Source organism: Psammomys obesus, unplaced genomic scaffold (assembly GCF_907164565.1).
Source record: "Psammomys obesus unplaced genomic scaffold, mPsaObe1.curated_primary_1811, whole genome shotgun sequence".
Taxonomy (NCBI): Eukaryota; Metazoa; Chordata; class Mammalia; order Rodentia; family Muridae; genus Psammomys; species Psammomys obesus.
In genome coordinates this window covers 3,616,136-3,643,108 of record NW_026585644.1, presented here as the reverse complement: position 1 = coordinate 3,643,108, position 26,973 = coordinate 3,616,136, and the positions used below count along the sequence as shown (strand labels likewise).

At 41.1% G+C, this 26,973-nt stretch overlaps 1 protein-coding gene across 6 annotated transcripts in view; it reads left to right on the top strand.

The window, feature by feature from the left end:
* Window positions 1-26,973, top strand: part of Immp2l (inner mitochondrial membrane peptidase subunit 2) — an 815,753-nt gene that overhangs the window by 61,347 nt on the left and 727,433 nt on the right. For all 6 annotated transcript variants that reach the window (XM_055624048.1, XM_055624043.1, XM_055624028.1 and 3 more), the window contains exon 4: window positions 5,848-5,951. In XM_055624048.1, the coding sequence (XP_055480023.1) occupies window positions 5,848-5,951 (104 nt within the window). The remainder of the gene's footprint in view (window positions 1-5,847; window positions 5,952-26,973) is intronic.

Genomic DNA, 26,973 nt, shown 5'->3' with positions numbered 1-26,973 from the left:
TATATATATATATGCAGGCAAAACACCCACACACATTTAAGAAAGAAACATTCGAAAAGCTTATAATTTGAAATCATTTCTTTTTGTTACTGTGTACCTTACTGTGGGCACTTCCATTTTATGGTCAAGGAGTATATATGTTAGAGAAAGTGGTTTCTTCTAGACAAGAAGGATTGCCCATGGACGAAAAAGTTGGATAACTGCTGGACATGGCTAGTAGGGAAATGGAGCCAACAGTAAAAAAAAAAAGAAAAGAACTTTCTGTCTTTAGTGCAAGGCCTACTCAGGAGACTTCTGGTTATTAATTTTTCTGGTGATGTTAGATCCTGGCCTCAGGGTCTTAGACATGTCAGGTGTGTGCTCTTTGACTGAACTAACCTTCACACACCAAGTGTGGTTTTTAACCTTAGCGGTTCAGGGTAGGGCAAGGGGATAAACTGAATGTGAGAGTGCAGACTTCTGAAGATAAGCTAGAAGAGCGGGTCGTAGGGTCCTCCTGTAATCTTCATGGTTATCGTTACCCTTTGCCCTGATTCTCAGCAGGAGCGTCAGAACATAAATATCGCACATGCTTCAAGATGCAGGTAGACACACCTGCGGTCTTGAAGGTTTTTTTTTTTTTTCTGTAAAAACTTTATTGCTTGAAAATGTTTGTAATTTTGAGACAGTTTCTAGAAATGTAGACTTTAAAATGTTAACCACATGACAAGGAAATGCAGAGTGTCAAGTCAAATCAAATTATCAAGGTTTATGACTTAATTTAGACTTTCTTTTTCTAGCTCTTTTGATTAGGGCTGATTGCTTGTTGTGTCTGAAACACACAGTACTGTTCCCATAAGGAAAGCAAAATGTAAAATTTCTAAGTAATAACATGGTTTATTAATTTTTGTAAAATAGCACAAACCAATTTAGATCTTAATTTTCCGTGTAAAATCTTCATTTTGAAGTTAGTGAGTTTGTACTTTTTTAAAAGTAGTTTTGGAGAGGTCAGAAGGTCTTTGCTGTTATATATATATATATTTACTTTGAGTATAAGGAACTATGTAGGTTTTAACCAAAAGGAAGAGTTTTTCACTTCAAAGAAGGGCTTTCCTACTGGTGTGGATCTGTGTTGTAAGAGCGTTGGGTCACTCCACTCTGCCGTGGCTGCCGCTATTCAGTGTGGGGAATGACAAAGCACTGTTGAACTTCATTACCAAGGATGGTGTTGTCCGACTTGATAATGCATAAGAAATTTTTACTCAGGCATCTAGAGTGTTTCCAGTAAAAGAGATACATAAATTGTCTAGGTAACGTGCATTGTTTGGGAACCATCCTACTTAACCATGTTTGACATCTCTTTGATCTGTCTATGATGGTCATATCTTCTCGTTCCTCTCTTAAGATCAAGCACCGGAGGTGGCTAAGCGATGCAAAGCCTTACCTGAGCGAGACTTTTGTACCTGTCGGACAGCACCTATTAACGCTATCACTGAAGTTTACCTGAGTTACGATAGGAGTTCAGATGAGGAGAGAATTACCTCAAGCTTGAGGAGAAGAGGACCAGTAAGAAAGTTCTGTCTCTTTCTTTATAAACTCCAACAAGGTTTTCAAGGTGGTAGTTGCAGATGCCGTCACGTCATTGGTGGCGATGAGAGGCCCGGCTTCTGGGATTTTCTTCGTCTCCCGAGTGCATTTGCTGGTGACACTGCCTTACCTGTTATTCTAACAAGTAAGATCAGAGAAGCTGGAAATAGGAGTGAGGAAAAAGGATCTAAACGTCCCCAGAGCCTTATAATGCCAGTAGTACTTTCTTAAGGTTAGCAGGGAATTGTGGGTATTCAGTTTATTGTTATTTATCTTCCTTTTTTTTTTTTTTTATCATAGAGGAGTGACTAAACCCAAGCTGTTCCTTCAAAGACTTGTAGAATTTTACACATGGGAAAAAGTATTCTGGGCAGAATGAAAAGCTGACTATGAGTTGTTCTCAAAGCGAGAGTTAGAAAATAAAGCTACATCTTGAAATAAGTGGAAATCTCAACTGTGGATTACTGTTAACCAGAGTGGGGAGCAGAGAAGTGTTTCAGGGGGCTGGAGCTGCTGGTATAGGATCTTACTTTGGACTTACTCGTTTAGAAAGGCTATGAAATTTCACTATTTATTTGTTCTTTCTAATAAAATAGATCAATCATGCGTAAACACCCCAAGAATATAGATAGAAGGAAAAAATAATCTGTTTTTAGGATGTTTGTAGGCTCTTAGGAAAAAAGATAAAGGAGTAGTGTATGATAAGTATCCTGTGATAGAAAGGCTCTAAGGGTGTGAAGGATAGCTTGGTGTGTTCGGTTCCTGTGACAAAGGATGGAATAAGGCAGCATTTGGAAAGAAGGCCTGAGAGATTGTTTCATGGAAATCAAGTTCTTCACCATTAGGGAATCATCCGGAGGACAGCTGGAGAGGGCAATACATTTCAGGCAGAAAGAGATGCTTACAACACCTTGTAGTTGTAAGAAGTAGCCCTCGTGTATGCTACTGTTTGAGAACTATATAAGGGGCACATAGAGAGTCCTGGAGATGAGTAGGCATTGACTTTTGGGCTGGAACAGCTACTGTTAGGAGGTGAGTAGTAAAAGAGGTGAAGGAGTAGTAAAGGAGATGAGGCTGATAAGGGTTATCAATAGGAGGAGGACTTGGTGGGATTCAGCTCACTGTTGGAAATAAGTGCTTTTCCTTAGTCAGCGTTCTATTGCTATGAAGAGACAGAAGGCTATAGCAGCTCTTAGAAAGGAAACCATTTAGTTGGGGCTTGCTTACAGTTGAGTTTAGTCCATTGTCATCATGGTAGGAAGCATGGTGGCATGCAGGTAGGCATGGTGCTGAAGAAGTAGCTTGAGAGAATTCTACATCTGAATCTGCAGGCAGCAGGAAGAGAGGGAGCCCTTGAGCCTGGCTTGGGCTTCTGAGACCTCAAGGCCTACCACCAGTGACACACTTTCTCCAACAGGGTCACATCTCCTAATCCTTTAAAAGTGCCACTCCCTGGTGACCAGGCCTTCAAATCTATGAGCCTGTGGGGAGTGTTCTCATTCAAATCACCGCATTCCAGCCCCTGAGTGCTTTGGTCCAACTTCAAAAGGCTCCAAAGTCTATAACAGTCTTAACACTGTTCAAAGTTCAAAGTGTCTTCTGAGACACCTGGCAATACTGTATCCCCCTACAAAATCAAAATCAACATACAACAGCACAGAATATACACTACCATTCAAAAAGGGAAGAAAGGCAGTATGGTGAGGAAAGTTTGAACCAAAGCAAGAACTAAAGCCAGCTGGGCAAACTCCTAACTCTACACGTCTGAGTCTAATGTTAAAGCGCCTTTCAGACCTCCAACTCCAACAACTTCAGGTTGTTGACTGCAGCATGCTTCTCTTGCGTGGGCAGGTGCCACACCCTGATAGCGGCTCTCCTAGACAGGTGTCTCCTGGCTCTGGCATCCCCAACATCCTTTGTCTCCTATGAAATCTAGGCTTCACCTTCACAGCTTCAACAAGGCCTCCATGAAGGGCACCCTACCACATGCCGGGGCTCAGCTGCTCTCCTGAGCTTAGAGAAAAACTCCACAATCCTTGTTTTGTTTCCTTGACTCTATGGTCAAAGCTGCTAAGTTCTGCTGCTTGCTGGCCAGAACATGGCCCCCCAGTCACATACATTTTCATCAGCTTTCTGTTTTGATGGTTTCCTTTACTGCTTGAGCAAGTTTTTAAAAATTCTTTTTTTCCCCACAAAATTGGAGCTTAACTGTCTGGATGACCTGAGTGACCTCTTACCGTGCCACTTTTTAAATTACTATTTTATTTTATTTCTAAATTTATGCTCTGCCTTTTAAAAAATAGGTTTTTGAAAATTTCGTCTCGGCAGTCCTTGCAAACACTGCGTTAGCAGGCACTGGGTCTGAAACTTCCAGAGTCTGACTACTCAGTTCATTTTTCTTACACATTTGAGCACAGTGCAACTTTAGAAGAAAGTCTCCATGTTACAGTCATCATAACAGATCTTCAGGGATGGCTGCATGGAAACTCTCTTGCAAAGTACTTCTATAGTAAAGCACGGTGCTCATGGTAAGGGCCTAAGGAGGAAGGATTTGCAATAAGCATAAGAGCAGATTCTGTTGATGGAGGATATAAAGTAAACTCATCCTTCATAAGGATGAGTTCTGTTCACTGAGAGACAAACCTCAGGCCGAAACAGTGCTCAGGATTTGGAGGATTCAGGTGAAGGCTGGCTCCATAGAACAGCAAAGAGGTCTCCAGGCTGCTCTGGCCCTCCGGGTGAAAAGGCACCATTCCCTTCCCTCGAGGAAAATGGGCCTCATGTACAACAGCTCTGGTTTCTCCAGCGCCTTGTCTAAGCTGTGCCTCCTACCGTGCTGGAGAATGCATTTTATCATAGCCATCCCTCCCACCACTTTTTCTAATCTACTCTTTCTTCCCTACCCACCGAGCTTCCTGTCCTTTTTAGTTTGTTTGTTGTTTGATTTTACCCATCAAGTGGAGTTTGTGCTGTTCACACACCTGCTCAAGCTAAGGCTGGACTAAATTCTGCCATGGATAGCCCCGAGCCCACCCACCTCAGCTAAGGGGCTGTCGGCAACTGGTAGCTGTTAAAGAGGGAGAGTTTTCTCTTCTAGTGTAGGCCCTGGTGGGTCAGCCACACTCCAGTGTAGGGAGACAGATTGACCTCATTTTTCTGAGGTTGGATCTGTCATTGAAACTGGAGCTGACTTACATGGCTGGGGCAGCTGGCCAGTAAGGGACCTGCCTCCTTTACCCCCAAGCCTGGGATTACAGCCAGTGTAGCTGCATCCTTTTTTGTGGATGTTGGGGCTCTCATTCAGGCCCCTTGGATTATGCAGCAACCACTTCACCCATAATCCATCTCCATAGCCCTTGATTCTGGGGAACCCTAAAGAGTTTGTCACCGTTGTTTCTGTGTGTGACTGCCCTTCCCTTACTGTTTTTTTTTTTTTTTTCTTGATTGTGTCTCCTCTTGCTGTCTTCTTCCGCCTTGCAGTCAAACAAACAACATCAGCTATCGGGAACAGTTTCTGTCATCACAGACACTGCTGCTTCTCACATTTACAGTTTTTAGAAGGAGGGAAAACACTCTCTTCATTGTTCTCATTCGGTGTGGCCCCCAGGCCATCTTGGACTTGTTATCTGTTGACTATTTCTTGCCCCATACAAATAGCAGCTGTGTTGGTTCCCTGGGTTATGGCTGAATTTTTTGTGGCCAGGAGAACAGTGCTTCTCAGTTCTTACTTCATTCATTCTCAGGCACAACCAGTATTGTCTGAACCCCAGGAGGACAGTCTGAGACCTGGACTTTTGGCGCATGCTCTTGGAAAAAGAGGGGTGGAAATCACTATTTTAGTGATTTTTTAATCTCTGACCTTTCTGCTCTTGGTGGTTCTTGATATAGATGTTTTGCTATGTGACATTAGATTCTTTCCCCTCTTTCCATATGGAATGATGATGAGAACATTGTCCTGCAAGAATTGAGTCCCTCTGTTCATGAGTTTTCATTCTTCATAGAGCGTTCTGTACCTCATTAGTAGAACTCAGCAAAGAGTTCACTTCAAGCGTATTTTCCTTGCAAGTAAATATTGATAAGTTGTTGTTATTATTATCTGTTTAATTTGAAAGAACACTAGTTAGCTAGAAACTCATTTGTTCTTACTTTAGAATTGCAATTGATTTGAAAGGTACAACAGTAAGATTTCTTTAATTGAATTCTTCTCAAGCTATGAGGTATACTACAGCATAAAGATTGAAAACATTACAAGTGATAAATGTATCTCTTCCTATTTTCTAGCCTTCTTTGAATCCTGGGGGAAGCCAGTGTTCAGATGTGGTACTTTTGAACCACTGGAAAGTGAGAAATTTTGAAGTACAGCGTGGTGACATTGTGTCATTGGTGTAAGTAATTCTGAAACTTACTGTATTTGTATTTGTATTTATCTGGACTTAACTGATAATTCATTGCTGATACAGTTATGTTGTGCAGGCAATTCAACTGGCCTTCCCTTAGGGACCTTTAGGATCCTGACAATGTCCTATGTCAGTACCTGTGTCCTATGACATTATCTGGGCCAGGTACTTCAGGTCTGCTACTCCCATTCTTGCTCTCCTCTCTGCTCTCTCCTTTTTTTCTGTCAGGGCATGCCAATCTCTCTCTTTCTCTCTCTCTCTCTGTGCCCTGACCCTAACTCTCTTCTGCTTCCCTTCTCCTAAATAAGTATCTTTCATACAAGCTGTATTATATGCATGGCGTGTTTTTAAATATATCATAATATTTGATGCTGCGACTTGGATACAGGCTGGGAACAAAAGGCCATCTTGGAGTGGAGTCAAGAGAGAAAGACAGACTGAGAGAGATAGAAAGATAGATCAAGAGATAGATAGAGAGAGAGAGAGAGAGGAAGGGAGATCAAGAGATCAAGAGAGCAGTCTGTGATAGCAGGGACCTTTTGAAGGGTTTGTGGGTCACCTTTGGCAGTGGCTGGTGACGGCGTGGCTGCTGGAGCTGATTTTCTGTGGGCAGTCCCAGGGAGCACCTGAGTCTAACAGCAATGTTAGAAAAAGCTCTTTTATTTACTATGTATCACTTGAATGAAAGAATTGGTACATTTTTAAAATAAAATAGTGAATAAAAATTGAATATTATTGATCCAAAATAGATGCTTTTGATATTATTTGGCAAATATTTTACAGTCTTGCATCTTGGCAAGCAATCTTTTGTGCTGTTTTACCATTTTTGGAATGAAAACATTCTTAAAAGCTGATAATTATGATATAAAATTCAATGACAGTTGTACATGTTCTGAATTTACCCGAAAAAAGGGTTTGAGAGACTAGTGTGATAGGCTTTTGTTTGGCATCAAAAGATGGCGCTGTTTCTCTGTAAAATATTGTGACTGATTGGGAATAAAAATTATCCCGTGTTGGTTGTAGAAAATGAATGTCAAGGTGTACATAGCTGATACAGTGACATAGGATACATAGCTGCATGTGTTTTAGTGGTTTAGATTAGAGAGTTTTGTTTGTTTTTAAAATAAGTCTACACAGGGAAGACTGTAGCAGAGCTTGCTAATTCCTTCTGGCTGCAGCTATTCACAAAGCTGTTCTAGTATGATGCCCTGTTACGGAAGTCAGTGCGTGGGCAGGAACTGATGGAATAGAGATATGGTTGCCTGTTTTTGTGACCATAAGCCTACTGCTGAGTGAGAGGCTTGCTGATTCCCAGTTATTCCCTGTTCATGAGCTGGAATGTAGTTTTCCTGCTGGATGACCCTTTTAATAGGTAGAATAGTCCGGTGTCAGTGTGCTTGTCTTTACCTGTAGATGAGCTTGCTATGGACACAGATAATCTATAAGTCTGTCTTCAGGACTGCTCTTACCAGGGCTCATCTGAAAGCACCTTACCCACATCTGGTTAATAGCTAATGAAATAAATACATTTGAGTGCAGTTTTGATGGCAGACAGCCATGGACGGGAATTGAATGCTTCTGAGGTTTGAGTATTTTCTTTAATGTTGATCTACCCTTTGGGGTGTGCTTTTGTTTTGTCCGTCAGTGCAGTTTCGCTGCCTCCTCCTCAGCCTCTCCATGTGGGATAAGGCTGTGGTAGGCATATTGTTCTTTTGCCTTTGGTTTGACAAGTTTACGTACTCACTTAGTTGCTGGTAGAAAGGAAACCCACCCAAGTGAAAGAAGTCAAGTGACATGTGGACGGCTGTGTGGTTTCTCCCCCTAGAAAGGCATCCTGACCAGAGAGCAGGCGCATTTGAACAGGTAAAGAAAACTGTGAGGTGGTTCTTTGAAATTCAGGTTGGTTAAGTCCATAAACATACCCTGACACATCATGATTTACTTTTAAAGAAAAACCCAGCTCTTTTAGGTAAACGTTATTGTGATTGATATTTATTATATCAGTTAATTCAAATGAACACTTGTATGCAAATTGGGATTGTTCAATTAGAGCAGCTGCAGGTGAAATGTATTGTTACAAGTCCGCTATGTGCGGTATCTTTGTCATTTAGGGATGACATACACTTTATTTCACATGCTTTGTCACTAAGCAGACCTCATTTCTGTGAAAGAATACTGTGCTGGCATTGTGTTATTAAACAACAAATAATTATTAACTGATACTGTTGGCTGATTTTGAGAAAGAAACTGAGTTTGGCAGTCAATTCTTTAGCTTGAGGTTGTAGTATAAAAGCTATATTGTATTTTGGTATTTCCTGTCTAGTTTTATGAACAAGGTGCTTTCTAGACATATGTCCTTATATTTTCATATGTTTTATAGAGTGCTTCATTTGAAAAGCTTTTGTTGGTATGATAAACTTTCACTTATATATTTAACCCGTGCCAAACAACATTGTTTCCTTACAAAAAGAACTATGTTTTTAAACATAGGTGATGATTTTTTGTTCTGCTTCAGAACATGTTCTCTTTTCAAGAAATGTGTAATGAATATTTACCTATCTTAAAAAATGAATATGAAATATTCTTTGTCAATTTCTTTACAAATTATTGTTAATAAATTTCATCAATAGACAAATAATCCCTGGAGACAAGGTGGTATATGTTATTAAAAAATTCGGAGACTGTCTTTCATATGTTCAAAATGTGTGGAATATGGCTTTGTAAGTATATCACAGTTCCATTTCCGGAGCTTTTTGCTTGTAAGATATGCACATACATGTTCATTTGTGTGTGTATGTGACTGTTTGCATGTGTGTGTCCTTGCCCGTGGAGGCCACAGAACAATGTTGGTGTCTTCCTTGTCATCTATCTTATTTCATTACAAAATATTGAAAAGGTTATTTTTATTTTATGTATATAAGTGCTTGCATGTTTGTATGTTCAATGAGTGTGTAGTACCTGAGGAGGTCAGAAGACGGCATCAGAACTCTTTGAACTGGAATTCCAGACCGTTCCAGATGACCAGGTGAGTGCCCGGAACTGACCTGAGTGCTGGGAACTGACCTGGGGGCCTTGGCAGAAAAGTGCATTAAGTGTTCTTAATTGCTGTGTGTTTCTTCAGCCACATTATTTTTGAGACACTGCGTCTCACTGAATCTGGGGGCTCTGACTCAGTGGCTAGTGTCTGCCCAGCAAGCCTCAGTGAGCCTTCTGTTTCCACACCCCCAGTCCTGGGATTACAGGCACTCACCACCACACTCAGCTTTTACATAGGAACTGGTGACTGAACTCAAATCTCCATGCTTCTGTGGTAGGCACCATGCCAGCTGCACTCTCGCCAAGCACCTGGCAAACGTTCAGCTACCAAGTCCTACTTAATCTAGCTGGGCTTTAATAGCTCAGAAACTAGTGAGAACAATAACAGTCTTTATAGTATAACTTGAAAGGTGTAAAATTTCTAATAAATACAGAGCAGTGAATCTGGGTTTATATTTAAAATAAAAAAGGCGAAGGTAGGCTGTTGGTAGACAATAAAGGAAAGGACCAACACCATCATGGATACAGGGCGGAAGTTGCCAACCACTAGAAGCTCAAAGTAGAGAAGGGTGTAATTTTTGTAGAAAATGTAGAAATGTATGCGTGCGCATGTGTGTGTGTGTGTGTGTGCGTGCATGTGTGTGTGTGTGTATGTGAGAACAAATAATAAGGTTAACTCTGTGACAACTGCTTCTCAGAGAAGGGTCGACGGTATGACCCCGACTGCTTGGCCTTCTGCTGCTGTTATTCGTGAGGAAAACATTAATTACATTGGGACAAAAATCACATGTGAATAAATGCACATTCTGCATCAGCATGGGATACTTTCTTCATTTACCATGTCTGAGAGCTAATTCACATCACAGAAACAAAGGATATAAGAGAAAAGACTGCCTTTTACTGCAGGATGTTTTGTTGAGAGTGTGTTGACCAACCCTGCTTCCTACAGCCTGGGGTGCAGGTCCCAGGAGGGAACAGATACGCACTGGCATGTGCTTCCTTGCAGCTCTTTAGCCTTTCCTGTAGTTTTCTTTTTGAATAGCTGGTCCTGGTGGAGTTATTGTCTAAACACGTTATTCAGGTATGCTAACTCAAGAGGAGTGTTTGCTCAGTCACAGGGAAGGCTAGACACAGTATCACTTGCTGTCATTATGCCCTTAGTATTACTGAGTGTGTGTGTGTGGCACTGTACTGTCTTAATGGATTTGCAGTCTAATAGTTGTGCTTAAGGAGGATTTTCTATACCTTGGAATTGACTTTTTATTAACCTGTGTGATGGCCTTACTGCAATAGGCTTAACGTAAGAATCACAGTCTCTCAGAAAGAATATATCACCTAGCAAGTCCAATGGGATAGAGACGCTTTATAATAAATCTTGAGTAATCACATTTATGTTTAAATGTTTTATTCTGAAATAACATTAGCCCTAAAGAAAGCTTGTAAAATAGTATAGAGAATTCTCTTCTGCGTCCTCCACTGCATATGGAACCTTACACAATCAAAGTAATAATACAGTTATTAAAACTAGGAACCAACATTGACAATTTTTTTTAGTTGTATACCTTAGTCATTTACCAGCCTTTTAACTAATTATCTTTTTAGAGTCCCTCTGCCAAGCATCTTATAATTTATTTTACTTTTTATTTTTCTCTGGTTTCCTAGCCTGTGACTGTTCCTTATTCATTTTTGTCTTTTATGAACTTAATACCTTTGAAGGTTATTGGCTAGTTATTTTTCAGAATGATGCTCAACCATTACAATTTTCAAGGCCATTTCTGCTTTTAAATGTGGATGGGAGTCACTGAGGAGGCCACAGCAGTGGTGACAGCTGAATGAAGTGGAGACTCAGGCCGAGAAGGCAGCGTGGCAGTGGGAGGAGGCTGAGATGAGCGGAACTGATTAGAGGGTCAGGCCTGGACAGTGACCGAAAGGATCCATGGCTTCCATAAATAAGCTAAATCCACAGCTGCTAGGAAACAAGAAGTGGCGGCTCTGCAGTTTGGGGAACAGGCTGGAGAGTGTGGCAGAAGGAGGCGGGAAGGAAGACAGGCTGGACTTCAGAAGTTGGTGTGAAGTCCTAGAGTGGAAGGTTGGTGTGAGAGGCTTCTCCCGTACTACCGGCTCTCTCCTCTTCACTCTAGGCACTGTGCTAGGTGCTTTGATCATTTCACCCTCACACCATTGTGCAGACGCGTTTGTTTTTAGCATCATGGGGTTCAGCGCAAGCCCATGCCACGTGAAGAGCAAAGTGAGATGCTGACCTGTGCTGTTGGATTTCTAAGTCCATAGAGCATGCGCGCTCCGCGGGACTCCCGCCACCTGTGCGAACAGCGATAGTGAGGCAATAGTGAGGAGGCCAGGCCTCCTCACTATCGAAGAGCCAGGCCAGTGCGTTCGTACAAGTCACCCCACTTGTCTGTTTTTTTTCTTTTAAATGCAGAGAATTTTAAATTGCCTATGATGTTCATTCTGTTTCTATTTGGACGAAGCTGGGTTTAAACCTTTGCCATTACAAGCTACCGTTTTCCTGAAGCAAGCGTCAGGTGACCTCCTATGGTGTCTCAGAGTCTGCGAGACCATATGAGGAAGCTGGGAGGGTCAGTGCTGTGCAGCAAAGGCTGGCTGCACCGTAGGTAAACCCAGGTACTGGGGAGAATAGGCCAGAACCCAAGCCTTGCAGTTCAAGAGTTGGATGCTTCTTATCTTCAGTGTCTGAATTAGGCGTTTTGTATTCAATTTGTTTAATTGCGTTTTACTTCTCATTGCTGTGGGGAGGTGCCCGTAGAGACAGCTCAAGGAAGGAATGATTTAAATTGGCTCAGGATTTGCGAGGATCCATCACATCAGGGAACACATGGCAGTGAGAGCTTGCCATGACGCAGCATGCACTTCCTCAGCTGCTCTGGGTGGATCAGAAAGCAGAGAACATACAAGAAGCAGCGCTGGTCTAACGCCTCAAGACCTGTGGCATAGATCTCGTGGCACACTAACCCTTCGAGCTGCCACTTCCTGAGTCTCTCCAAACGGCAGCCGGGGACCAGGTGTTCAAACCAAGGCTGAGAGGAGATACTTTACATTCAAATTAGGACAGTCTTTATTTTAAAAACAGACACAAGAGGGTAATGTTATTATATCCAAACTGCAGATAAGAGCACCGAGGTCTTCAGAACACAGATCATTTCCTTAAAGGACAGAGTAAGGAAACGGCAGCCAGAGGCCGGAAGTGGGTTACACCAAAGCCCTCCACGTCACATTTAGGCATCACATTGCCTCTGTGAGTGTGTTGTCACGGTGTAGCTCAGCAAGTTAACCAGTCTTGGCCATGAAGTCACAGTATGACGTGTGCAGCTTTCTCTATTCCTATTTCTAATGTGAAAGATCTGATGATTCCTGATATAGTCTCTATCAACAGCCCTGGACTTTATTATGATCGTGGAGTATGGAAGTAACAAGCAGCTGGCTTATGACATGTGAAGCATTGTCACTTTCCTACAAATGGCCAAGGTGGTGACAACAGCTTCTGCATTCAATATGAGCAGATTTATAGAGACATGAAGTAGAGAAATAGATGAAATAGAGTAGAGCCTTTTGGGGAGAAAAAAGAGATAGAAAGGTTCTCATTTTCTTATGTCTTAAGTTCTTGTAAATCTTTAAAGGCCCCTCAACCTACCAAGGGAAATTAATTGGAACTTGCAAAAAAAGGAAAGTCATGTTTTAAACAAATGCCCAGGGCAATGATAGTAGCAAATAATGACTTATAATTGTATTAAAAGCCAATTGTCGGTTGAGCTGTGAAAACAGAACTGCATATACTTACTTATCTACCCTAACTGTTGCTGCTCATTCTGAAAATTTTTGCCTAAACCAAATATTTTTTTCTGAGTTTGTAGGTTATTTTGCCTATACAGAAAGACTCCGGCTTGCAGAGCAATACTATTAGTAGGGTGAAGGGTCCTGGGTTCTAGGTTTTTTATTGTTAATTGACAGTGAAGTGAATTCTCCTGCATCTCACCTGATTTTGAAGAAATTCAGTTCTTGGCACTTTATATTACCGATAGCAATTTATGTTCATTACTAAGTATATTTGCAAATGATCATTTTCTAGAAGAATAAAGTGAGGTGCAGTGTTGTTGCTGTTATTTGGTATAGATTTAACTGACTTTCAGAAAAACTGTTTATGTCCATAGAGAATTGCTGTCTGTAAAGCAAGTCCTAACAGCAGTTTGTTTCCTTGAGTAGGAGAAACCACCAACTCCATGCCTGTACATTTAATTATGCAGTAAATTATTTTCTTAATTCAGAGACAAATTATAATTTCAGACTGTTTCAGTGATCATAGATTTCGATTTTGAATTGTTGAGACTTTATGGTAATGTTACTGTAAGAGCTATCTATAGCCTCTGCTCATCCCATTTTATAAATACTATATCTTATGAAAGATAAATAGGCGTTGTCACAAAGGTTGTGCAGCAGGGAATGCCGCGTACTTACACCGTAGCTGTTCCTTTGAAAAGGAAAAGAAAGGCCACGCGCCAGACAGCATGTACGCACTGTGAGGGGATGCTGGCGAGCAGCAATATTGTGAAAGACTGTGTGTGAGTGTGTAATTCTGTGAGTGTGAGTGTGTGACTGTGTGCGTGTGTGTGACTGTGTGAATGTTTGACTATGTGTGTGTGAGTGTGTGAGTGTGTGACTGTGTGTGTGTGAGTGTGTGACTGTGTGTGTGTGACTGTGTGTGTGTGACTGTGTGTGTGCAAGTGTGTGACTGTGTGTATGACTGTGTGTGAGTGTGTGACTGTGAGAGAGTGTGTGTGACTATGTGAGTGTGTGAGTGTGTGTGTGTGTGTGTGTGTGACTATGTGAGTGTGTGTGTGTGTGTAAATTTTGGAACTAGAGTTAAGGGAGGTTGCGAGCTGCTTGGTGTGGGTGCTGGGAGCTACGTCATGTCCTCTACAAGAGCAGCAAGTGCTGTTCACCTCCCAGCCATCATACCTGCATCTGGGGAGAATTAATTATGGTTTTCAAGTAGCTTAAGTAACAAGCAGAAAATATTGCTGAAGCCAAATAAACCGTACTACGGGCAAACAAATTTATCCTATTTACCTTTGAAGTCAGTAGTCAGGGGTGTGGCCTAAGTGGGGAGATCACTAAGATCATAAAGAAAAGCTTCCCATTTCTCGCTTTACTATACTAGTATACTTCAAACAAAGTCCATTTTTGGGGAAATGAGGCAACTTGCAGGGGTGTCTAAAGGCTTTGGATATACACAGAGGTAAAGATCTGGGTGAACGCCCTGAGGTGAGCGCGTCATTTGGAGTCATTTCCCTTTGGCTCCATCAGACCGTAAAAGAAGAAACCATGAGTGATAGCCAAGACAGTTAGATTCTGGCAACAAGTTTTGGAAGTTTTATTGTGCTAGAAAACCACAAACTAGAGTTCAGAAAGGATGTGGAGGAGGGCAGACACAATGATCCAAGGTTTTAATTGGAACTCATGATGACTGTATCTTAGCAGTTACCTAAACAGACTCTAAGTTACAGAAATTTAAATGCACTCTCTGATGAATTCATCTCAATTTTAAGGTGCTGTGCCTTCATTTTAATTGTCATTGCCAGAAAGAGCAGATATTATGCAGACTTTTTGTATAGTTTTTTTTTTTTTTGGAGGTTGAGCATTTTTCTTATGTTTATTGAATGTTTGTATTTCATTCTTTGAGACTGTTCATTTCATAGTCTTTTTTTTCTTTATTAATTACACTTTATTCACTTTGTATCCCCCCTGTGGTTCTCTCCCTCCTCCCATCCCAATCCCTCCATTCCTCCACTCTCTGCATACATGCCCCTCCCCAAGTCCACTGATAGGGGAGGACTTCTTTTCCTTCCTTCTGATCCTAGTCAATTAGGTCTCATCAGGAGTGACTGCATTGTCTTCTTCTGTGGCCTGGTAATAGTGCTTCCCCCTCAGGGGGAGGTGATCAAAGAGCAGGCCAATCAGTTCATGTCAGAGACAGTCCCTGTTCCTATTACAATGGAACCCACTTGGATACTGAACTAGTTTTTTTTTTTTTTTTTTTTTTTTTTTTTTTTTTTAGAGCAATACCTGGCATTTAATATATTGCATATCAGAACAGGACCCAGAAAGAAATCCTCAACCAAACAATGAAGAGATGATTGTAAAGCAGTTTGTATAGTGGTCAGTTATAGTCTACCATATAATTATAATCAGTATATTTAAAAATGATGAAAGAGTGAATAATTTAATCAGAAAATTATAATTCAAGGATACTACAATTGAAAAGTATTGTCAGCTCTTTTAGAATAATGGCATGATGGAAAGTTAGAGCCACTGAGGCAGGCCTTGTGGAATGTGTGATAGAAAGCATATATATGTGTGTACACACATCATGTGTGGAGTGGGAAAGGAAAAGGAGTCACCGTGAATGCTTTAGCTACTGTACTGGTCAAAAAGCTCAACTCAGAGGAGGACAATGCAGCCAGTCCTGATGAGACCTGATAGGCTAGGGTCAGAGGGAAGGGGAGGAGGACCTCCCCTATCATTGGACTTGGAGAGGGGCATGGGAGAAGAAGAAGGAGGGTGGGATTGGGAGGGAATGGGAGAGGGGGCTACACTGGGATACAAAGTGAATAAACTGTAATTAATAAAAATAAAATAAAATAAAAATAGCCTGACCTCAATCTAGTTGGAATTGCAGAAAAAGGGAGCAGAGTATGGATACAGCGACATGTGAATTGAATAAGACCAAATGTTTTAAAAAACTGTTGAAAGATCTAACTCATAGAATAAAGAAGTTTTTATCAGGATTCAAATAATTAACACCACATTTTTAGGGTATATGTTAGTCACATGACTGAATACTAAAATAATTCACAAGGTAAAAATGGCATATATCACTGAAACATACAAGCAAACAAACAAGCCAAATACCGGATGTTTCACTTCATAGAAGGTGGAAAAGAACTTTAAGGCTTCTTAAAAGTAATAAAATAAAGAAGTCAAACAAATTTTGGTTACATTAGAAATAGCCTTACAAATGAAAGAGAGGCCCTCGGCATCGGCTGAATTGTCCTGTCGGAATTTCTTTACAGAACAAGTCCAAGTGTGATGAAGTTCAAGATGCTGACCTCAAGCACTGACTTAAGAATACAAGGGAGGGAATTCTTCTTTGATGGGTGTCCTATCCCTACCCCTTCCCAACTTTGTGTTCACAAACAACAAACAAACAAAGCCATGGAGTCGGCTTTGTGGGGCCGTGCACTTGTGGGTGTGTGCGGTCTGCTAGAGCGTGGTTGGCTGTTAGGGGCCACAGTATCAGAGTTTTTACAGTTTTCTTCTCCCTTGTAGTTCCTACCGTCTTTCTTGTCAACTTGAGATTCGTGACCCAGCAGCAAACATGCTGTCTGCATGCTCTTACAAGAGCGTTGCCCCAGTGCAAATTCTACACTGGGCTGATGTGGAAGGGACCTTAACTTACACATGGATCTCTGTGACCCAGCGTCAGCAGGTGCCCTCCCATTTCTCTTTTTCTCTTAGGAAAAGGCACTATGTTTGCTGAGTGGAAGTGACAGTTGGTAGAAAATGTGCCTGTGGCTGATAAGAAAGGGGGAGCGTTTAGAGCAAGGGACATGTGAGATTACTGGAGCTTTGGAGCTCAGGAGAAAATACCTCTTTTCAAATGAGAAGGAATACACCTTTAAGAAGTGTTTATTTCCGTTAATGAGAAGCTTCAGTGACCCGTATTATGGACTGTTCCCTTTTGCATAATATAGTGACAGGTTTACTCAAATTTAGAGGCTGCATTAATATTTACGGATGGCACAGCTCCGGGTTTCACTTTATTAAAACACATATGGATGTTAAAATTGCTGATGGAGAAGCTGGCTCAGTTTGGTTTGGCTGTGGATATGCTAATTATAATTCAGCTTTCTGTGCTTTTAGAGGTCAGAAGTTATGTGGCAAAGATTTGTGTATTTGGCAAGCTGAAAAGTCACAGAAATTCAGTGGGAAACAATTCAGTGTGACTAGTCTGTCTCACATTCATTTCATCATAGAGTTAAATACAAATCATTAAAACATTCCAGGTTTATTAAAAATTCATTATTCTCTGAGAGGCTCTTTAAAGAGCAATCAGAACATGAAGCAGTAATGGGGAGCTGTGGTCAGAGTGGCAGCTGAGTGAAGGAAGGTAAAGATCGTTATTCACAGAATGGACCCAGATTCGGCAAAAAGGATACGTAATGAATCAAGGAGAGAAATCAGTTAATAAAGAAAGAGGCCAATTATCAGCAAAGGAGGAGGGTGTATTTAATGCTTCTAAGTGGAAGGTTAAACTGCTTGGGTGAACTTCACTTTAACAAAAAGGAGAAAAGCAATATGGATAATTAGGAAATAATAAGATCATACTGGAAAAAAATCAGAAACCTTGCTTCAGGTGTTAGCAGACTATTGGCTAATGAACTCACCTTCGTGTAATTCTCTCTGAATACTCACTTTTGCTCTAGAAACGGAGAAGTGATGTTTTGTTTTCAAGGAGCGTTCATTCTCCGCTATAATTTCTCATATTGTAGTTTTGACTGGCAACAAACACTGAAATAGAGAAAAAGAATGTCTCGTGCTGAGAATTTCTTCGAGCTGCCGATCAGTTCTTAAATTTGAGTTCGTTTTCTTCTCCTGTTTGGGTAAAGGATGGGTGGTAAGGGCTGTCAGCCTGATGGGTTCTTATGAGAGATTTGGCACAGGACCCTGGACTTCATCGCCTGGGGTCTCAGTCCAGGGATAGTCAAAACCACTTAGGTTTAAAAACACACCTTTAATCCAAGAATTTTCTATATATTGTAAACACGTGTTTCTGGTGTGGCTCAAGCCTAGCACACACATCCAAGGTTAAATTAAATCTTTCTGTACACAGGATTTAATAAAGTTAACCCTAGGTCAAGAGGTGGAGCAAGTAATCAGCTGACAGAGATAAAGTAGAAAAAGGGACATTGAGAGAAGTGTTTAAGACAGTATGGGGAAGAAGAAAGGGCTTTTTGTCTTGTTAGCTTTGCGCCTTTTTCTCCTGGGCTGTTGGGTGATCTAGCAAGCTTTGGCCTTGGGCTTTTGGTTTTTGGCTTTTTCCTTTGGTACACGAGGTGAGTGGGGGAAGGTCAGCTGGGTGCTTTCTCTGCCTCTCTGAACTAGCAGGTTTTCACCCAAGCATCTGGCTCCTGATTGGAAAAATCAAACGATTTGGGATTTTGTTTTTTATAACAATGTTTAGCTCCTTACATTTTACTCTATCTCCATCCTAGTAGATAGTCTTTGTTGGTTTATCTAAGAGATACCTATTGAATATCCTATTCTTTATTGTTTGTGGTACTGTAGTTTAGGTACCACTTTCTTCCATTCGTTTGCCTCATGCCTTTTGTTCCTGCTTGGAACTTCTATTGGCTTCTGTCATCTTCTTGTACTACTGCATCGAAGTCCTACTTTAGTGTCTTCTTTTTAACTTTGAACACCCTTTCAATGTTTTACTCTTCTGTAAAAGCCCTGAAAAGTATTTGCAATGGTTTGATTTTAGGCTCCTTGGTGGGTACTGAAGGGAACTAGATATTGAGTACAGTTAATATGACCCACAGAATTCTCTCTACATAGTAATAAATTGGAGAGAGTACTCATCACAGTAGCTCCAAAGAATTACTTTGTTACCTGTTCCTTTATATTGTAACTTCCCCTCTTTCACTGTCTCAGGACACTGGATAGGATGTTTCTTTTCAAAAATTTTAAATTTAGTCTACAAAAAAGTTTACTATGGCATTTTCATGCATATATATATCATTGCACATTGTCTTTATTTCCCTCAAACAATCCCCCATTCTCTTCTTCCCCATGTTTGTTGCTCCCCTTCTTTCATAATCTGCCATATATGTATATATATATATGGGGTATATGTATGTGTTTATATATATTTATGTATATATATATATATATACACACACACATATACATATGAACACATACCCTACATATATAAAAACATATACATGTATGAACACCATATATAGCGCAAATGTACGTGGGTCTTCACAGCACAATGGCATTCTCTCAGCCATGTCTTGCTGTTAATCTTGTAGGCTATACCTGGAGCCAGGCTTTGGTTCGCCCCCACCGAGGAGGAAGGTAACTGTTATGTGGCGAATGCTACTTCTTGGCCACCTTTAAATAGTGATAGTTATGCCAAGGATATATTTTTTGCTTCTACTTCTTGAGGGTTTGTCTAAAATATAATTGCTTAATTTGAATGAGAATTACAGGTTATAGCAGCAATGAGTAAATTGCCAACAGAAATATTTTTACATAAGTAAAGAAGGTTTGCCCTTATCTCAGGAAGAAAACAAGGTAACGACTGATCATCATATTTAATAGACTTATTTTTTCTGTGATTCCCATGCAAACTCTCAGATTATTTTCTGTGTAGACATCAGACATCACTGAACACTTATTGTGCTTAAATATGAGCAGTAACTCAGTAAAGGAGAAGACAAAAGTAAGAACAAACCCTTTAACTATAGCAAAACTGTAGCAGAACACTTAAACTGAACGTCATCTATTGTAGAGCTGTATATATTCCTGAGACCTGAACACAAGTGAGATTTGAGCATGGGAAGTTGTGAGGGCTTAGTGCACACGTAGGATTGTTCCAGCCACTTTCCATACACCGCCCAAGTTAGGCGTCCCAGCAACCTGTGCGGCGAGGACTGTTACACCGGGGAAACTGAAGGACCTAGAGAGTTGCCCGGAGAAACTCCATTGAGCAAAACAGGGGTTGAGGGAAGGGCCTCCTCGGGGGCCTTGCCACTCCACTCTTGAGTCTGCCTGTCAGTCTGTCTGGTCTTATGCTGACGAAGTGTACCCGCTTCTACTGCTGTTGTTGTCTTTTGCTATAAACGTCAAAGTGAGGAGAGGCCAGGCAACTTTGTGCAGTCTAAGAAGGCGGCATCGGAAGTAGGGCCAATACTGTCCTAACTCAGCTTCCTGGGGCTTTTCTAAATGGGTGTGCAAAGTGCAGGAGTCTCAGACATTCCTCGGTTAGGGAGGACAGTGCCTGGACCAGCATTCATCGCGAACCTCAGCTTGAAGTATCAGGCCTGAGAGTGAACGGCTCAAAGTCAGGATCAGCAAACCAAATAACATGGATTTTATCTTGAGATGTATTGTTGCATCTACAAATTATGCGTTTATTTTAAGAATAGATTGTGTAATAAACGTATTACTTTTGTATGCATATGCATGCATGTCTATTTTGTATGTATAAATATGTATATATTTAAAATCAAACATTAATGTAAAGATGCCCTTAAACTCACTTTCATCAGTGCTGGACTGTACTGTGTGGAGTACCAGCTTCCAGGCCTCCTCAGCTTGCTTCCTGGCTCTCTGCCTCTACCCACTTCATCTCTTCTCTCTCCCGTTTGTGTATGTGATTTCCATGGCTTATGGTGTGTTTTCTTCCCCCTTTATCTTCTGTTTTATGTACTCTATATTTTTTATGTTAGTCATTAATTAGTTTTGAAAAATTACAATAATCTGGAATTTTGATAAAAATAAAGGACTTACTGTTTAATATGAAATCATGCTACCTGACTCTTACGTTTATGATAATCACGGGGATTAAGGACAAGGACAAAGAATATCAAAGGAAGGCTTTGAAGGCTTTTCCTCATTGAAAACTTGCAAATGATCACATTTATATTTTTTTCTTTGTTAATTTTCTTCTTTTGCTTCTTAAAGAGAGGGAAAAAATACTTATTTTTAAATCTACAATTACTTTTAATTTTCAGTAGAAATGTAACAGTAATTTTAAAATATTAGTTTTTAAATTATTATTTAATTGCCTTTAATCTTGCTTCATGTTTTTTTTTTAAATTACATTGAAAAATAGTTGTGTGTGTGTGTGTGTGTGTGTGTGTGTGTGTGTGTGTGTGTGTGTGGCATATGGGTGGTCAGGGCACAATTTGTGAGAGTTAATTCTTTCCTCCCACCAAGTGTGGGGCTGGGTGTTGAACTCAGATCCATAGGCTTGGTGACTAGTGCCCTCGCTTGATGGGCTGTCTCTATAGCTCTTGCATCACATTTCTTTAGTGGCCTATTCTACTTTTTTTTTTTTTTTTTTTTTTTTTTTTGCATTAAATGTCTTTTTTTGAGGGTGAGGTTGAAACAGGGCTTCTGTGTGGAACCCTGGCTGTCCTGGAGCTCACTCTGTAGACCAGGCTGGCCTCAAACTCAGAGAGACCTGCCTGCCTCGCCCCCTGAGTGCCGGGATTAAAAGAGAGTGCACCAGCACCGGGCAGCATTAGAATTCTTAAACACTGCTCATTTAGCTGTATTAAGAAGATTCTTTATAGGATCTGAGCAATGATAGTTAAATTTTCTTAACACATTTACTTTGTGTTTTTTAGTTCTGTTGCTCTTCTTGTGGAGCTCCTATTCCCTCCAGATCTTTCTATCTCCCCCTTTCTTTCATAAAATTCCCTGCACTCTGCAAAAAGTTTGGCTATGAATCTCAGCATATGTTTTGATAGCCTGCTGGTTAGAGTCTTTCAGAAGCCTTCTGTGATAGGCTCCTGTCCTGTTTCGTTTTCTCCCTCTTCTGATGTCCATCTCCTTTGCCTTTCTGAATGAAGACTGAGCAGCTTACCAGGTCTTTCTATCTCCCCCTTCTTCCATAAGATTCTCTGTACTCTGTCCAACCTTTGGCTACGTGTCTCAGCATCTGCTTCAATCGATCCCCTGTTGGGTGGAGTCTTTCAGAGGACATCTGTGATAGGCACCAGTCCTTTTCCTCTCTTCAAATGCTTTCTGTGTCTATTTTATTTGTCTTTCTAAATAAGAATTTAACATCCTCCCTAGGATGCTTCTTGTTATTTAGCTTCATTAGGTCTTTGGATTGTAGCATGGTTTCCCTGTATTTTATGGTGAATATCCATTTATAAGTGAGTATATACCATGTGTGTCTTTCTGAGCCTGGGTTACCTCACTCAGGATGATCTTTTCTAGTTCTATCCATTTGCCTGCAAATTTCATGATTTCCTTGTTTTTAATATCTGGAGTAGTATTCCATTCTGAAAATGTACAACAATTTCTGTATCCATTCTTCAGCTGAGGAACATCTAGGTGATTTCCAGATTCTGGCTATTACAAATAAGGCTGCTATGAACATGGTTGAGCAAATGTCCTTGTTGTGTACTTGAGCGTCTTTTTGATATATGACCACGAGTGGTCTTGAAATAGCACTATTTCTAATTTCTGAGAAAGTGCCAGATTGATTTCCAAAGTGGTTGTACAAGTTTATATTCCCACCAGCAGAGGAGGAGGGTTCCCCTTTCTCCATATCTTCTCTAGCATGTGCTGTCACTTGAGTTTTTGATCTTAGGCTATTCTGATGGGTGTAAGATGGAATCTCAGAGTCTTGTTGATTTTCATGTCCCTGATGTCTAAGGGCATTGATCATTTCTTTAAGTGTTTCTCTGCCATTCAGTGTTACTTAGCTCTGTACCTCATTTTTAAATAGGATTATTTGGTTTTTTGGTGTTTAATTTCTTGAGTTCTTTATATATTCTAGATATTAGCCCTCTGTCAGATATAGGGTTGGTGAAGATCCTTTCCTAATCTGTAGGCTCTCATTTTGTTTTGACGACAGTGTCCTTTGCTTTACAGAAGCTTTTTTTGTTTCGTGAGGCCCCATTTATTGATTGTTGGTCTTAGAGCCTGTGCTGTTGGTGTTCTGTTCAGCAAATTGTCTCCTGTGCCAATGAGTTTGAGGTTCTTCCCCACTTTTTCTTCTAACAGGTTTAGTGTGCTCCTGAGTGACTCTCTAATTTGTTAGGTTTGCAGCTGCAGCTTCCTCTTTTTATTTCAATACATTATAAAAATAATTAAGAAGCAAAATTTAATGGGAAATCTAACTGTAACTCTGGTAAGTATTGAGAACATTAAGTTTTTAATTAGGCAAAACAACAATTAAAGAAACCTTAGAGATCAAGTATTTTGCATTGCCTTTACAAGCAAAGGGTTTGAGGGATAGGAAGGCCAAGCTGTCTAGCCCCACTAGAAGCTGGGTGTGCTTCTCCAGTCATTTCTGCTGTGCTGAATTTACAGTATTTCTGCTCAGATGCGGATATTACTTCCTTTCAATAACTCATGCTGATGGTTTCAGCAGCTCAGCAAGCACAAGGCTCCAGTACAAATTCTACTTGGTAGACGGGGTGGGGAGGAGGAGCCTTCAGTCAGGGTGTGCCCTGTAGGGGTGGTTCTGAACTCTGCTCTGTGGGGTGGTTCTAGATCTCAGCCAGTTTTGATAACGCCACTTATTAACTATAGCACTTTTGGCAAAGGCCTAAATTGTACAGGTTCAGTTTCTTCATGTACATTATAAAAATATACAATATATTTCATATAACAGATTATATAACATATTTTTGTAACTATATAAACTATATCATGAAGAGAATGAATGTTGCTTTTCTTACACCTCTTAGGCCACTTTTGAGAATCCACAAGTATGAGAGTCACATTCTAGCTCCCCAGCATTTGTTAGCCACCACTGTATACTAGGTAGTGTTGAAGGGGCCAGTGATAACAGTTAACACTTATACAGAATATCATCAGAGGCTCAAATTCAGAATTAATATTTATAGATTTCCGTAATGATAAGATTTTTTAGAATATCGGCTGTTTCATTTGCAAAGGAATATAGTCTCCAAGGAGAGACTTTTGTTTCCTTTAAATTCAAAGGGCAAAAGGCCCCCAAGAGGCTGAAATTGTTGTAAGGATCCAGGATTGGAAAGAGGAGAGGAACACTGGCACATATGAGCGTGAGTCCATGTGAGTCGTGAGGTGGTGGCTTATGGGGCTCTTTCTTCTTCTGTAAGCCAGTCGCCCTTCGTGGTCACGGAATGTATTTCTGGCATTTATACAGTGGTGCCTTGTTTATTCTAAGATTGCATATTTGTTCATTTTTTAGACAAATCTGAAATTAGATACAGAACACATCTTTAATATCTAAATTCTTTGGATCTGAGGAGTGTATCCTGGGTGTCACATGGGCTCAAGTACTTGCTGAGCTATTGAGATAGATCTCTAGGTTCTCACGCACTGGCTTTGCTCTAGTCTGTTACTGTTTTTCATGTATACATGTTATTCTAAGATAAGCATTTTGATATATGCACATTTTAGGCACAACAGTAAGTGCTAAACTCTGTTGTTTGACCTTGTAAAGATAAGTCATACAGACCTAAGGACAGATGTGAAGACCAGTGGATATGTGGTGATGACGGTGGTAAACGAAGAGATCAAGAAATGTGATAAAGAAACATGATGCTATGTAGTTTTCTTTGCTTTCTGGTGGGAATATAAACACTGGACTTCCAGCACGCCAATAACCCTTTGGAGTCAGTAAGGCATGCTATGTATTTCAGTTTGAGTAATTTAAAAGGGATGGCTTATGACTTAGGGGGCATTTTAAGAAAATGTCTTCATGCTGTGCAAGTGAGTAGAGACTGGGTGTTGGGCCACAGCAGCGCTGCCTCTGGTTCGGGTATCTTTCCTTTTCTCTTCGCATTTTGGAGAACATCAAGCTGGTGTTGCTGAGAGAGATCCCTGGCCAAGGGCAAGGAAGTGAACAGACACGCACTTTTCCAGATTGAAAAAAATCAGACACTTCACCTGTGATTTTTTTTTTTTTTTTTTTGTCCTTTTCTGTTCAGTAGAGGAAAATAATGGCGTGTGTTGTAGGGAGCTAGTCAGCAAGGCAGCCGTGTTCCCAGGCAGAGATGATACAGTGGAAATAACTCTCCCTCACCAGGGGTTTTGGCTGCATTTGAGTCATATTCTTCTTAGAAATTTTATGGCAATTTTGTGCAACTCTGTCTTGCTTTGGGAATTCTAAATTTTATCTACTTTTCAAAAGACCATGTAGACAGAGGTACTTTGTCAAAAGTGTACACATCTCGACAGCTTGCTAAAATAATAGCTCCTGCCTTTCAGTTCCGGATATGCAGACTGTAATATAGACTACCTCACTAACCCCGGTACATCCGAACAGTTACAGGTCTTCTTTACAGGGCGAGTGCTGATGAGAACTTTAAGGAACTGCATCTTGATTTACATGCAAAGTTTACCATCAGTATGCCAGGTAAAAGTGTCCCGCGTGTTGTTACTGAGTGATAAGTGTCCTCTGGAGATGGTTCTTCCAGTCCCCCGCCCATCGGCAACTAGAGCTACTTAAATCTGTAGAAAAGACCTTCGCTTTCATTACCTAGCTTGTGTGTCTGCCCTTGTAGCCCGCCCCTGCCTGCTTTGTAATCACAGGCTGCGCTGGCCAGAGAAAGTGGGGAGTGGTTTCGGATCCGCCAATCAGTGTTTGGGCATCTGACTTTATAACATAATATCCCAGTGATCGATTATGTAACGTCAGTCTGTGGCCCTTAGTGTATAATGTTTGAAAGGATTTTATTTTTTTCTAAGTTTATTTCCATCTATGTGTGTGTGTCTGTGTGAGTGTATGCTGTGTGTGTGTGTCAGTGTGTGTGTATGCTGTGTGTGTCTGTGTGAGTGTATGCTTTGTGTGTGAGTATATGCCGTGAGTGTGGGTGCCTACGGCGACTGGAAGAGAGCATCAGATCCCTTGGAGCTTCAGTTACAGGCAGTCATGAGCTGCTTGTGTGAGCACTAGAACGTAGGTTGGTCAGCAAGAAGAGCAGCTGGGCCATTCTTCAGCTTCTTCCCATGCTACAGATTCACTTTGTCTGGACCGTTCTCTTCTCTTCCTTTGTTCTTGTACTCTTCATCCTCAGGAAGGGTCATCTGATCTGAGCTCTGAGATGCAGGCGAGATGCTCAGGATGCTGAGAAAGTGAGCTGCGATCCGAGTTCTCATTCGTTTTCCAGGTGTAATTTTCAGTCTTCAGATGTGTGCTTGTGCATGGTGACTTCCCGTGGTTTCACTCCATTGAGACCAGAGCAGTGTAAACTATGTAAGTTCGTATGTCTGTATGTATGTACGAACGTGTGTGTGAGTATACGTGTGTGAGTACATATGTATCTGTCTTTGTTTTCTCACTTTTTTCCCTGAGAGAGCAGGCAAACAACATGGAGACAGGCAGCATGCTTCCTCCCGTGGGGAGCTGTCCTTCACTTAGCTGGTGGCTGAGTTTATGAGATGTCCATTGTTTGTGCCCAGAATTTTCCTCTTTGCCACTGTGTCCTGTGTGTGTGACTGAAGTTCTATTGAGAGTGACTTTCTCACAGAGACTGATGCTGGGCCAGAGTTTGTCTGTGAGTTGCGGGTGCAACATCACTCATTTACACATGTGTCTGTCTAAGTGCTCTTTAGTAAGCTATCCATGAAGGGGCATGGATTTAGCCACTGAGCTTTGATGCCATCCAGCTTCTGTCCCTCTTTGTTATTTTACTCCTTTGTGTCTGATGTTGTTGTGAGGATCCACAGTGGCCCTTTTGTAAATGTTTTGAGGGTAGCACATAGATAAATAGTGTCTGGGTGCTGAGTTTGATAGTCACCATTGCTAAAGATGCAAAGATGGAAATGACAGTGATGGGAAGGAGAAGAGGACAAAGCAGGGCAAAGTGAAAGTGCTCATGGGCGGGCACCGTCACACGCAGCTGTGATCCCAGCATTCTTGAGGCAGTGCTCCCTGTCATTTCTAGGCCAGCCTGCTCTACACAGCAAGTTTAAGGACAGCTGGAGATAGGCAACAGGGAGACCCTGCCTCAAGAAAGACTTAAAAATCCAAGGAAAGCACAGTTCTGAGTGGGCCTTGTAAGGCCTGGGATGAGACACCACAGCTTTCTCTAGGGACCCTTACCTGCTGTGCTCTCTTTCTTTTCACCCACATTTATGTGTGTGCAAACAGTTGCCCACACACATGTACATACTTACAGTGCATTAGCTGAGCTTCAAC